Source organism: Myotis lucifugus, unplaced genomic scaffold (genome assembly GCF_000147115.1).
Source record: "Myotis lucifugus unplaced genomic scaffold, Myoluc2.0 scaffold_0, whole genome shotgun sequence".
Taxonomy (NCBI): domain Eukaryota; kingdom Metazoa; phylum Chordata; class Mammalia; order Chiroptera; family Vespertilionidae; genus Myotis; species Myotis lucifugus.
Window position 1 is genome coordinate 38,545,461 of NW_005871048.1, and position 13,743 is coordinate 38,559,203.

A 13,743-nucleotide genomic window follows, 5' to 3' on the forward strand; every position below is an offset into this window, starting at 1 on the left:
AAGACAGGCAGGCAGAGATTTAGTTCACTTATCATGTGTATATTCAGGAACAGCCACGGAATAAAGTTGAGCTATCCTTTCCACAATCTAGCCCCAATCCATGTTTCTTCTAATATTGCGGTTTCCCTGGATCCACCCTTTCTGCTTCAATTTCCTCATCTCACTTACTTTTCAGCCCACTGTGATTGAGATCTGTTCTACTTTCCACTGAAATTGTTCAGGGAAATGTCATAGCAACTTCCTGACTGCCAAATTCAAGGGATTCTGTCCAGTTCTCATCTTTCTTTGGTACGTGACTCTGACTTCCTTCTCTAAGCTTTTGTGATGCTGTTCTTTCTGATAGTTTTATTGATCTTTGTAGTCTTCTTTGTTGGCTTTTCTCGCCCCCCTTTACATGTTAGTGGTCGTGGTTTTAACCTTTGTCTCACTATGGTAGTGGCCCTTCACTTTATTAGGGTTGTAGTTTCCTCTGAACACATATTGGAAGCTAAGGATCCTCTTCCTAGAAAAATACACACATGTGCATTTATACTAAAAATAGTGCATACAATTTGGGTATATGGATTTCGGAGTAAGAAATTTTTCTATCGCTCCTTTTCATCGGTGATCTTACCCTCTCGTTCTTCAGCATTTCCTATTATGCTGATGATTCCTCAAACTGTACCTTCAACCTAAAGCTCCAAAGCAGGGCTCCCACATTGTTTAACTCCAGGAAGCACCATTCACGTTGCAACCACTGTAAGTGGCAGTCCTTGGCTGGTGCACAGCATACAGGGTGGCCATATGCTACATACCTGCAGCTTCATCTCAGTGCCTCACAGGTACTTCACACCCAAAACATCTGATGTTGAACCTAGTGTTCTTCCTCTCAACCTGCTCATCTTCCTACATTTCTTGCCTTGGTGAGTGGCACTATCATCTATCTAGTTACTCAAGTCAGACTCCTAGAAGCCATTAACAATTCCTCCCTTTAATCCCTGAACCAATTATTAACCATGGTCTCTCATTTTCATTGCCATAACACAACTGTCTCATAGTCATACCCTCCATCTACTTCCCATTGCTGACTCCTAGATTCGGGCTCTCATTTATCTCCTGGATTACTGCCAGAGGGAACACTTACTTCTTGGACTACTGCTTTCGGCTCTCAGTTGATCTCTCTTTCTTCAGGACCCCAACTCTCTAATTCATCGTGAAAGTTTCCAGAGTGATCATTCTAAAAGACAAGCATGATCTGGTCATCACTTGTTTAAAACATTTTAATAACTTCTCTAAAATAAAGACCAAACTTTTTAACATGACATAATCATGATCTTTCGTGATCTGGCTGCTCTCAGCCAAGTCTTGCTTTACACCCTTTGCTTACAGCCTTAACTACTATACTTACGTTCCTAGCATACCTGTCCATGCCTCTATGTCTTTGCTTATGCAACTCTACTGCCTAGTATACCCTGGTAACTTTTATCTGTCTTTCAGATCGCAACACTGGGGTCATTTTCTCTATTAAAATTTTCTCTGGTTCCAGTCTTACTTCTTCACACCCTCAGGATCTCACCCCAAGAAAAATGGCTACTCCTGCCTCCTTTATTTGCACCTCTTTTGTTTAGGGTCTATCAGCACTTTTTTCACCAGTCACTTATATACCTATCTGGCCCCTCCCTATAGATTATAAGTCCTTGAGGACTCATCTTACTTCCTCGCCAATGTCTTACATGTTACTAGTATTCAGATAGTTTGAATATTCACTACTTGTCTTTTAAATAATTTACTTACTAGTTACTAAAAGTACTTTCATTTTTTATTTTTTTATTAAGACTTTCAACAGTTTTTCTATGTGCATATTAGAATCTGTTGTTTTGTATAGACTTACTTTTCTTAAAATAATACTTCCAAAAGGTAAGTTTCCCAAGCAGGGAATTTGCACAAACTGTTCATTCTCCTTGGTTCAGCATCTTCAAAGAAAGTGCACAACATCTAGGTTGTCACACATTGTTAAGAACAGAGACTACAATCCATTATTCTCAATCCTCTACTGTGCGGATGTTTCTGAGGAGCCTCCATTTTTCTTTAACCTTTCATGTATTTGTTTCATCTTCTTTGCTACTTTATAAACTCACTAATTTGGGGAATTGAATCTTTAACTATTTTTTATTGTCCAATGATTTTGTCTATGGTTGCTCTAATATGTGGAATGATTTTAAAATATCACAATTATTGTTTTGGATAGTGTTCCATCTCTATATAAGGAATTCTATTTTAGTTTAAATATTGAAGGGGGAGAAACTAAAGTTAACGTTTACTGTTTTATAGTATTTTTACAGAATGTCATCAGATGAGGAGAAATACTCATTTCCAGTTATGCAGAATGACTGCAACCAAAACAGTTCAAGCTCTTCAGATCTTCAGGTAGGAAGACATGTCTAAATTTGTTATGACTTACTTATTTTCAACAAATAGTATGAGGGAAAACTGGGAATACATTTTTCATTCATGCCATTTACATTTATAATTATAATCTATAATAATAAAAGGGAAATATGCTAATTAGACCAGACGTCCTTCCGGACGAAGCCTGGGCCAGAGGGAAGCCGCCCGGCCCCAGGTGCCTGCCGGTGGCAGGAGGAGGGAAGCTGGGGTCCCGGGTGCCAGAGGGAAGCCGATGCCAGCAGCCAGGGGAAGGAAGGCCTATTCTTGCACAAATTTTCATGCGTTCGGCCTCTAGTGTGTATATAATGTATAATGTATATCAGATTATACCAAACTTTAGGAATTATTTTACAAACTTTGGGAAATGCCTTACATTATTTTAATCTTTCTGAAAATAATCATGAGCTCTTTACTCTTTGTACAAAGGCTTCAAACAACACAATGAGAGAAGCTGTAAATCTCAAACATTTTTTTCTTGGAATTTTCTCATTGTAGCTATCTCTTTATGAATGCTGCTTTCACTTTAATGCCAATTAATACAACATCAAACCATCCAAAGTTCTGAGGCCTAGATTCCTTAATGTTCTACTCTAGGTTCTAGTCCCTGTTGCCACAACATTCATCACATTCTGCTGCTTGGACAGTGACAGATAAATTGACTGCAGAAGGTATGGGTTTTATATGAAACGCTCTGAATTTCTTTTATTTCTAAATGTTTTATCAAAAATATGGATTCAGATTTCTAGAGTAGGTTTTAATCAAGAGAATACTAACATGGTATATCTTGAGTTTTATAATTATATCACTTAAGAGGAAAAAAGCTGGACATTATGTTTGTTACGTTATGTTGAGTAAGTATAATATGAGAAAAGCTTCAAGAAAATATTTTATGAGCAAATATGTTCCTTTAATTGAAATTACAAATTTAAGACTTTGGGAAGCTGCTGTTAAAGTATCTGTGATTATTTACTAGTAAAGAAGCATTCGGGAATTGTGAAAGATGTTGTATCCTTGCCTTCCCTTTGGCTGGTACCTCTCCAACTTGGTGCCATCTTTTTAGGTGTCAGTGCTTTCCTGTACTCTTCATCTCTGTCTTATCCTGACATGTTTCTAGAGGGACCTAATTAACTCATTTATACTTGTGATATTATGATTTATAATAAATATGTATTTGGTCTTCATTCTGGTTTCTGGCACAGAGTTCCTAAAACATTGTAATTTCTTAAGTGATGAGAATGATAAAGGTGTCTTTTATTATGAGGTGACTTTTGCACCCACACCTAAAGATGAAGGCTGGTTGCCAGAGGAACTAATTATGTAATTAGAGGATTGGAAATTTCAGTCCTACCCCCAAACTTCCCGGGAGGGGAGAGGGGCTGGAAATTGAGTTCAGTCACCAGTGGCCATGATTTAATGAATCATGCCTATGTAATGGAGCCTCCATAGAAACCCAAAAAAAAAGAGAATTCAGGGAGCTTCTGGGGTGGTGAGCCACATGGAAGTGCTGGGTGACTGGCATGCTAAGAGGGCATGGAAGCTCCAAGCCCCTTCCTCATACCTGGCCCTGTGCCTCAATTTATCTGGCTGTTCCTGAGTTATATCCTTTTATAATATACTGGTAATCTAGTAAGTGAAATGTTTGAGTTCTGTGTGCCACTCTAGGAAATTAATTGAAGTTGGGGGTGCGGGGAGCTGTCTTATAGGACTGAACCCTTAACCTGTGATCTGATGCTAACTCTGGTGGATAGTGTCAGATTGAGTTGAATTGTAAGATACCCAGCTGGTGTGCAAAAGCCCATACATTGTAATTGTTGGGTCCAGACCCCTTTTTTATTAAAATGTAAGCACCTTGTAAGATCTCAAGTTGTTTTGGTAGGAGACAAAGCTTTACATCAAAATAATAAATCTCTAGAGTAGAATTTAAGACAGGGATAAGGAAGGGTTTTCTAGACACACCAGAAATAATTTTGTGTTATTGGTTATCTGCTTAGAATGTCAGCCCAACTAAGAGTCTGTTTATTAGTAACCCTCAACTTACAACCCTACTGGTTCTTTTTTTTTTTTTTAATATATTTTATTGATTTTTTGCAGAGAGGAAGGGAGAGGGATAGAGAGTCAGAAACATCGATGAGAGAGAAACATCGATCAGCTGCCTCCTGCACACTCCCCACTGGGGATGTGCCCACAACCAAGGTACATGCCCTTGACTGGAATCGAACCCAGGACTCTTGAGTCCGCAGGCCGACGCTCTATCCACTGAGCCAAACCGGTCAGGGTTACCCTACTGGTTCTTGATTACCGTTGAAAGCCTACCCATGTCCTATTGTTGAAAATATTTCAAAATATAATAATATAAAATAGCTATACACTTTTATACATAGTAAATATGTACAGCTTTTGTTATTCTTTTGCCTGAGTGTCCATTGCAACAGTGTTATAAAACATTATTTATTATTGGTTTCTCATAGGAAGAGTATGAAGAATTGCTTCGTTATACTACAGTGACTCCAAATATTGAACCAGGTACTTCACAGCCATCTCATTCTAAGGGAGAAGTGGTGCCAGATGTTAGATTTCATACTATAATTGATGATATTCTTCAGAATCAAAGTTATGTATAGTTTTCAAAACATCTCCTAAGATGTTATTTGAGCTTATTAATGCAATTGACTTATGATTGTGAAAATGCTTCTCCAGTCAATGGTGAATATCACTATTATCTGGGGAAACTCTTTACATTTTACTATGTTATTCTTGGCTCTTATATGACAGCTGGATCTTAGAGCTTCCTTTGACTTACTTTTCTGAAAGTAATAAATTTAAAGCAACACTGTAGCCATTGCATGTCTCTTAGTGAAATATGTAACATCTCTGTATTTGTTCTAATGGTTATTTGTCAGGATTATCTTGAAAAATAAATGCCCAATCCCCCAAATTAAAGATGGTCCATAGGTAGCCCTCAGAACCCCTTAAGTTTATGAACCATGTGCGGGGACTTTGTCAGCAGTATTTATATAGGCATAGAGGACTGTTTGAATTATCACCACAAACGTGAATCCATCCTTGGACTATGTCAGTGACAGAATTGAGAGCTAGAGCTAATACAAATCAGGATGTATGATGATAGATGAGTAAAAGGTTGAAAAAGAAGGATGAAGCTCCCTTTACCTATTTGTCCCTTATTTAGCAAAGTACAGGATCCCAAAGAGCTCACTCTAAATAAGGGTACAGAAAGCCCTTACAAAACAGCTCTGATAATGCGCAGTTATCAACAATAAATAAACCCTAAGGATCCCTCCTTGAAGGCACATGACACAGCCTACTCACAGTCAGCAGGCTCCTCGTTTTCTTATAAGTCACAGCCCTAGTGTCTATTGTCCTTCTCCCTCTGTAGACATGGCCTTTCCATTGCTTCTCAATCTTTGACCTGTTGCATTGGATCAACAAGTAGACCACAATTGTAAAATACATATACTTATTCTACCACTGAACCATTTTAGCACTGAATACTTTCTATCCAAATTTATTGATCTTTAAGAGATACGACCCTTGAATTCATTTTTATATCAGTGATATTGACTGTTTTGATTATACTGGCACCTCAACATGGAGTTCCTACTGAGCAAACCCAAGTGTTGCATACTCCCTTACAAATGAATTTAGGCAATTAGTGTATTAGCCCTCTAAACCTCTGCCCTTAAGGTGGTCACCAAAAGCTTGTTTGCTTTTCCATTGGCTACAGTATTACTGTACTGTTGTTCCTAGTGACACAACACAGGAGTTCTTTCCATGCCCCAACTCTGCAACCTTTCACGGTTATCACTTGAGACTTAAGACCCCTGTTCTTTTCTAGTATGTAGGGTAGTATTTGTTTATGCTCCGCCTTTATCAAAAAGGACTTGAGACCTAAGCATACAACATGCAGAGAATTTAGATTATCTTGATTTACACATGGACTTGGTTAGAATGGACTATGTAAATTTATCATCCCATTCCCTTTATTCTTGGTATTGCCATTGTTTAGTATAAGTGAGGTGTGTCAGAGTTGGCAAAGTCATTCTTGTGAGGTTTTTCCCACTTTCCTTTTCACCATGTATTGACTAAAGGTTCCTGAGGTGGAAGTAAGGAAGTCCCTGTTTTGGGGGGAACGGGTGTCACTTTAGTTTGATTGCAGCTAGTGAAAAGCAGCCAGCCCCTGGAAATATCCAATGTTATTATACAGCATAGCCTTTTCTAAGTTCTAATGTCATTCATCCCCTGATTCTCAGTGTGAATTGAATGCCACAGTAGACTGACTTCTCTTTCATCCATATTTGGTGGGTAGAATTGAGTTTATTAATATAAGACTTTTTCTAGTTTCAGAATCTTTTCTTTATTCTTGTTCCTTTTTTTTAATGTTCCTCTAATCCACCATGTTATATTTTCTTTGTTCTAAAATCTTATTTATATACCTCAACCTTCTTAAGTTAGGTGTGTGTGAATAGATATTTTATTTAAGAGTGCTTTGGGGTGTTTTTCTTTACAGTAAGAAGAGAAAGAGAAACAAGGACGGAAGTTAGAAAAGGATGTGATTTAAATATTTCAAGTCATTCAAAGACAGAAGGTATTACTTTTCTTTAGCTTGTTTTTATTAATATACAACATTTTGTGGTTTGATGAATATTATCTATGTAGTAAGAGGAATATTTTAGCATATTATTGACAGGATTTTAAAATGCTGTTGTTTCTAACTTATTAATACTATTTAAAATAATTTTATAATAATCAAAATAGTACAATTAAGAAAAACAGGTTTATTTATTATACTATGTGACATCCTTTCTTAAATCTCCTAGGTTAGAGGGCAATTTTCTTTTTAATATACTTTTATTTTTATTTTTTGTTATGGCTCTCTTTATTATTATTTTTTAAAAATTTTTATTTATTAAGTTATTACATATGTGTCCTTATCCCCACGTTACACCCCCCCCCACCACCACCATTGCTCTCACCCTCCTGTTGTCTGTGTCCATTGGTTAGGCTATATGCTTGCATATAAGTCCTTATTTTTATTGTTTTCAGAGAAGGAAGGGAGAGGGAGAGAGAAAAATACATCAATGATGAGCCAGAATCATTGATCAGCTGCCTTCTGCACGCCCTTTTACTGGGGACTGAGCCCACAACCCAGGCATGTACCCTTGATCAGAATCTACTGGGGACCCTTCAATCCCCAGGCTGACACTCTATCCACTGGGCAAGACTGGCTAGGGCAAGAGGAAAAATATTTTTAAAGATTCAAAAGGATATCAGATAGTTTGGCCGATTTAAATTTTGCATAATGCATCATTTCCCAATTTTCAGGCATTTGTGTACTAACTTTATGATTTTCTTCCTATCTTTATTCCACCTATTCTATCATTTAAGTGTTTTCATAGATATTAATTTTTAGCTTTTTATTTTAAAAGAAAAATATGTTACATATGTTATTACTGTTTACAGTATAAAACTAATATAATCTTGTTACAAATAGAAAGCAATGGTAAAAATAAATGCAACTCAAACAAGTTATTAAAGTTTGGTTGAATACTATTGGTGGTGGTGGGTTCAGCCTGATTAGCAAGTGTTACAGAGGTTTTAAAAGCATACTAGCACCAGATTGAAACTTTTTCTTTGACATAGAATAAATAATATAGTAAAAATAGATCACTTTTCATACTAGGTGATTCAATGTTATTTAATGTAAGGGCCATTTAAGCCACCATATAAGAAGTGCCTCTATCCTTTAGTTTTCTCACTTATAAATAGAAGGCTTGGGCAATGTAATTTCTGGGGGATCTTCCAAGTTCTTTTTTTTTTTTTTTCCTTCTTTTACTTTTATTAGTATTTATTTCATGCTGAATTTACTCTCAGGCTTAAGTTTTTGTTTCTTCAGTTTCTTCTATGGTATCTTTTTCTTCCGTGCAACCTCCTCTTCTGGTTTGGAACAGTCTGCTATTTTTCAGTAAGGATCATCTCAATGTGGCAGGGAGAGCTCATGTATAGGTTCATCTGCCCACGAGCTCTGTAAGTTCTGTACCATATCTTAAGAGTTTTATTTACCTGGATGTGCTCAGTGACCAGAGACTCTACATCTGAACCCTTAAGCTCAGCATTACTCTCTACATTTTTAAGTATGTGCAGCAAAAATTTAGCACTCTTTTTGGGCCACCGACTCTGTGTCCAGCACAACTGTTTGGACTGGACACACCTACCAACTCTACCATTGTAACGACAGAATAGCACATATAGCTTATATAATAAAAGAGAAACATGCAAATTAACTGTCCCTCTGCTATGCTGAAGTCACGCCCATAAGCCAATCAGGAGCGAGTATGCAAATTAACCCAACTAAGATGGCGGCAGCCACAGAGCTGGAGCAAGCAGGAGGCTTGGGTTGCCCCTGGCGATGGAGGAAGCCAAGCTTCTTGCCTGCCCTGGCCGGTCCTGGGCTCCACTCAAGGCTACAAAGTTTCAATTATAGAAGATAAATAAATCCCAGAAAAAAAAGGAGAGGCTGGGAGCTTGGGTCGCCGGGTGGCATGGCCAGCCTGAAAACGGCCATCAGCCCCTCACCCAGGCTGGCCAGGCACACCAGCGGGACCTCCCCCCCCCGACCCTGAAGGGGCTGTGGGCAGCCTGAAAACGGCCCTCAGCCCCTCACCCAGGCTGGCCACACCCCCATGGGCTGAGGGTCCCTGCTGGGGGCTTGGCCAGCCTGCAGACAACCATCAGCCTCTCACCCAGGCTGGACAGGCACCCAGTAGGGACCCCCACCTTGAAGGGGGTGTGGCCAGCCTGAAAACAGCCATCAGCCCCTCACCCAGGCTCGCCACACCCCCATGGGGTGAGGGTCCCTACTGGGGGGCTTGACCAGCCTGCAAATAGCCATCAGCCCCTCACCCAGGCTGGCCAGGCATCCCAGCAGGACCCCCACCCTGATCCAGGACACCCTTCAGGGCCCCCACCTGTGCACCAGGCATTTATCCTATATAATAAAAGGGTAATATGCAAATTGACCCTAACAGCAGAACCACTGGGAATAACTGGTCACTATGACACACACTGCCCACCAGGGGGCAGACGCTCAATGCAGGAGCTGCCCTCTGGTGGTCAGTGTGCTCTCTCAGGGGGAGCTCTGCTCAGCCACAAGCCAGGCTGCCAGCTGCCAGCACAGTGGTGGTGGCAGGAGCCTCTCCCGCCTCCTCAGAAGCTCTAAGGATGTCCGACTGCAGCTTAGGCCTGCTCCCTGCTTGCAAGTGGACATCTCCTAAGGGCTCCCGGGCTGCCAGAGGGATGTCTGACTGCCAGCTTAGGCCCGATATCCTGGGGAGCAGGCCTAAGCCAGCAGGTGGACATCCCCCTCGGGTTCCCAGACTGAGAGGGCACAGGCCAGGCTGAGGGACCTCCCCGAGCCTCTAATAGCTTCTATAAAATGACATCCTTCAAATACATGGTGGCTTTTTGGATTCCTATCCCCATGATGACCTTGGCAGTTTCACAAGTGTGCTTAAAGTGAACTTAAAGATCTGAACCTCTTAATTTGCCTGATTTTGTGGGGTTTTCTTGGTCAAGTGAATAGCGAACCAAGATTCCATTTTTTTAAAGGTGAGTGTATTATTAAAAAAAAAAAAAAAAAGCAGAGTCCATGAGTGCAGATCTAGTTAGTAAAATCTAGTAAAAAAATACTATTCATGTGCCTTATTATTTGAGTTCCTAAACCATCTTCAGAATATATAGGTAGTGCTACATAGTGTGACTAGCTTAAACCATTTGTTTATATATTTTATGCAAAACATACATATTAGAGAATGATTTCCTCCTTTTGCAAATATTCTTGATTTACTTTTAAGTAACAAGTTCTATAGTAGATTTATCTTTATCTTTATCTTGAGTCATTCAGTAAGGAAGAGAGAAAAGCCCTTCAGGCTTAGTCATAGGACTCTCATAACAAAAGTGTGATGATCAGTAGTCTCTAATTCCAACATACATGTTTGATAAAATATTCTGTGCTTTTTTAAAGATAGATACCAGTTCTCTTTCTGGCTCTGGCTCTCACTCCCATCTCTACACCTTGTATGGCAGGAGATGGGAGTGTGTGTGTGTGTGTGTGTGTGTGTGTGTGTGTATGTATGTGTGTGTATATGTATATATATGTGTGTGTGTGTATACTTTATTATATAAAGTATATATATTTCTTACCTATATGTTGAGGGCAAACAGGGTATCTTATAGTTGAGTATCTGATAAATTAAATTACTAGTCTCTACTTACAGTGCTGACATTTAGTAGTATTAAAACTCATCCCAGTGTTCTACATAAAGTAATAATAACCTATATACAACCACTCTGACCTTGGTCAATTCCTTAACCCTTTCTGAACCTCAGTTTTGGAATCAGTAAAATGGAGATAATAGTATGTATTTTTTAGGGTAGCATGTATTATGAAAGCTAATCCTTATAACCTTTTTATTATAGGAACATACAAAGCACTTAGAAAATGCTGATATGATGACACAGATAATAATAGTTTCAGCTCAGGCTGGAACTGGATATATGAAGCATCTTTATTTGAGTATAGGAGGCATCTCATGCTGATTAGTCCTAAATCAGTGATAATACTGAAATTTAAATTATCCAGATTAAGTACACTGAAAAGTCATTTCTCTGCATTTTTCTCAGCCTCTATAGTAACTGACATCTTCTAGCCTTCCAATATAAGTCCTCACCATTTTGGGTTGTTTTCAGTTTGCCTTAACCACTAAACTTTTTTTCATTCTAGGGTTATCACCAGTGTCATCACCAAGGAAGCCTTTTCACCCCGTCATGGATTTTTTCAGTTCAAATCTTTTAGGCGACTCTTCCACACCTGGGTCTAATTCTAGTCATCCAGGTATCCATGAAATAATTGTGGGCAATTCTGTTGTTTCTGAAGAAAACCTTCAAAAGGTGGAAAGTGTACTGGATCTTTGGAGTTCAGGTCTTAAGGTATTGTTGTTGGATTAGTATAATAGTTTTGCTCTTAATCCCAGTTTTTCTTTTCTTTAAAATAAAAGGTTCTGTTATACTTTAGTTTTAGATCAGTCCAACGTCTAAAATCTGTGCTTCTCAGTCTTTGATGTCCATATGAATCCCCCAGGAATCCTGTTGAACTTCAGCTTTTTATTCAGTTGTTTTTGAGGACCTGAGATTATGCATTTCTAACAATATCCCAGGTGATGCTGCTGGTTCAGAAAACATACTTTAAATAGCAAGGTTTTAAATAGTTGATGGGACAGTCTACTGAATTTCTCAGATGTTCTGAAAGACCAACCCTGTATGTGACTGAGACACTCGATGAACCTTTACTATATTGTAGCTATGACTAATGAAAATGTCTCCTTTATATGAAATACAAAATCCAATTTTAGCAATATGTATTCATTTTATAGCCATTCTTATAGCAACCACAATGTATAACTGATATCTCTATAAAAACAGATTTTTATTTTTAGTAATGTTAGTGGCCTTTAAGTAAAACAAAGTATTACAGAAATGGCAGAGAGCCTAGCCAGTTTGGCTCAGCAGTTGAGTGTCAACCCAGGAACCAAGAGGTTGCCAGTTTGATTCCTGGTCGGTGCACATACCTGGGTGGTGGGCTCTATCTCCAGTAGGGGTATATGCAGGAATAAGCCCATCAGTGATGTTCCTCTCTCATCGATGTTTCTATCTCTCTCTCTCTTTTTCTCTGTCTCTAAAAATCAATAAAAACATTAACAAAAAAAAAAGACTCGCTTTAAAAAAAATTTACCAAAAAAAAAAGCGGCAGGGTTTCTTTTTGCTATTTAAAATATAGTTGAGAAAATAACCATTTTTCTGAAAGATAGTTTGAGAAAACGAAACTGAATATTCACATGCATAGAGAAATTATGGTCATGAGAGTTCTGGGGCATCTATATTTCTCTGTTATTTGAACTATAAATCCCAGATATAATCTTTTAGTATAGTTTCTACCATTTCCCTCATGGAACAGGTTTCATACTTCTTTTCATGGTGTAAGTCAACTGGAGTGGTGTACCACCAACCACTTAAATTGTTCTATGTTCAGTTAACCATATTATCTGATTTTTGATAACATGATTATTTGGTCTTTTTATTTATGCCAATCAGTAGAGTGAAAAGGGATCAGACTTAGCAATTTGTTAAGGTAGCCATTGTGATAAATTATTTGGGGGAAGAAAGCATCAACTCCCATGGTTCCCACTGTCCACCTCTATCTAAATAACATCCAGTCCTATGGCTCACCCTAGCGCATGGCCCTACACTTCCTTTTTTCTAACCCATCTTAATATGGACATTTAAGTTCTTGAATAAACAAAGAAACTGTTTATTTAGTGAATTAATGAATAAAACCTGAAATTTTTTTAAATGACAATAAGACTTAATACAAAGTAACTTAAAATAAAAAAAATTCCTATCTTGAGTATGCTGAATGTGAACCAAGAGGAGCTGTAACTGTTGAACTTGTAAATGTTTTCATTAGTGATTTTTAAAAAAATAGCTTTCATGTTGATTGCTTGTTCTGATTTTTTAAAAGTGTTTCTTAATTTCGGTGTAATTTCAAGAAGCACTATTAAGGAACAAACTGCTTAGTTATCAGAATATTTCTTTTTCAGACAAACGTCATATCTGAACTAACTAAATGGAGACTAAATTTTATTGACTGGCACCGTATGGAAATGAAAAAAGAGAAAGATAAACATGCAGCACATTTAAAACAACTGTGCAACCAGATCAACAGCTTGAAGGAGCTGCAAAAAGCCTATGAAATTTCCATTGGGAGAAAAGATGAGGTGTTCTCTTTTATATTTCTTTTAACTGGGATTCAGTAAATGTCTTGCTAGATAATAAGTGTCAGGAAGTACACTGGTTGGTGTGGCTAAGTTGGTTAGAGCATAGTCTGGTGCACCAGAAGGTCATCCATTTGATTCCCAGTCAGGGTACATACCCAGGTTTCGGGTTCGATCCCCGGTCGGGGCAAGTGCAGCAGGCAACCAATAGATGTATCTCTCTCACATCTCTCTGCCCTTCACCCTCACTTTCCTTTTCTCTTCCTCTCTCCCTGTCTCCCTGTCTCCCTCTCTTCCTTTCTTTCTCCCTCCCTCTGTCTCCTTTCTCCCTTCCGCCCTAAGAGGCCAGGAAGTGTGTTTTTTTTTAGGTCATGCAAGATACAAAGGGAAGATCACGTCAGAAACTGGTAGAAAAATAGGTGCATGGATATACAATTTATCTTCCTATTAAACATGCCATGGTCATGCCATT

At 38.5% G+C, this 13,743-nt stretch overlaps 1 protein-coding gene across 5 annotated transcripts in view; it reads left to right on the forward strand.

Moving 5' to 3' along the window:
• POC5 (POC5 centriolar protein) overlaps nt 1-13,743 on the forward strand; it is a 36,402-nt gene that overhangs the window by 1,234 nt on the left and 21,425 nt on the right. For 2 of the 5 annotated variants that reach the window (XM_006081312.3, XM_023750594.1), the window contains exons 2-6: nt 2,311-2,406; nt 4,896-4,950; nt 6,953-7,030; nt 11,225-11,430; nt 13,098-13,274. In XM_006081312.3, the coding sequence (XP_006081374.1) occupies nt 2,323-2,406; nt 4,896-4,950; nt 6,953-7,030; nt 11,225-11,430; nt 13,098-13,274 (600 nt within the window). In that variant the 5' untranslated portion in view covers nt 2,311-2,322. Of the gene's footprint in view, nt 1-175; nt 289-2,310; nt 2,407-3,021; nt 3,096-4,895; nt 4,951-6,952; nt 7,031-11,224; nt 11,431-13,097; nt 13,275-13,743 lie in introns of those variants that run through there. The other 3 variants (XM_023750590.1, XM_023750607.1, XM_023750600.1) reach the window with 3 other exon arrangements.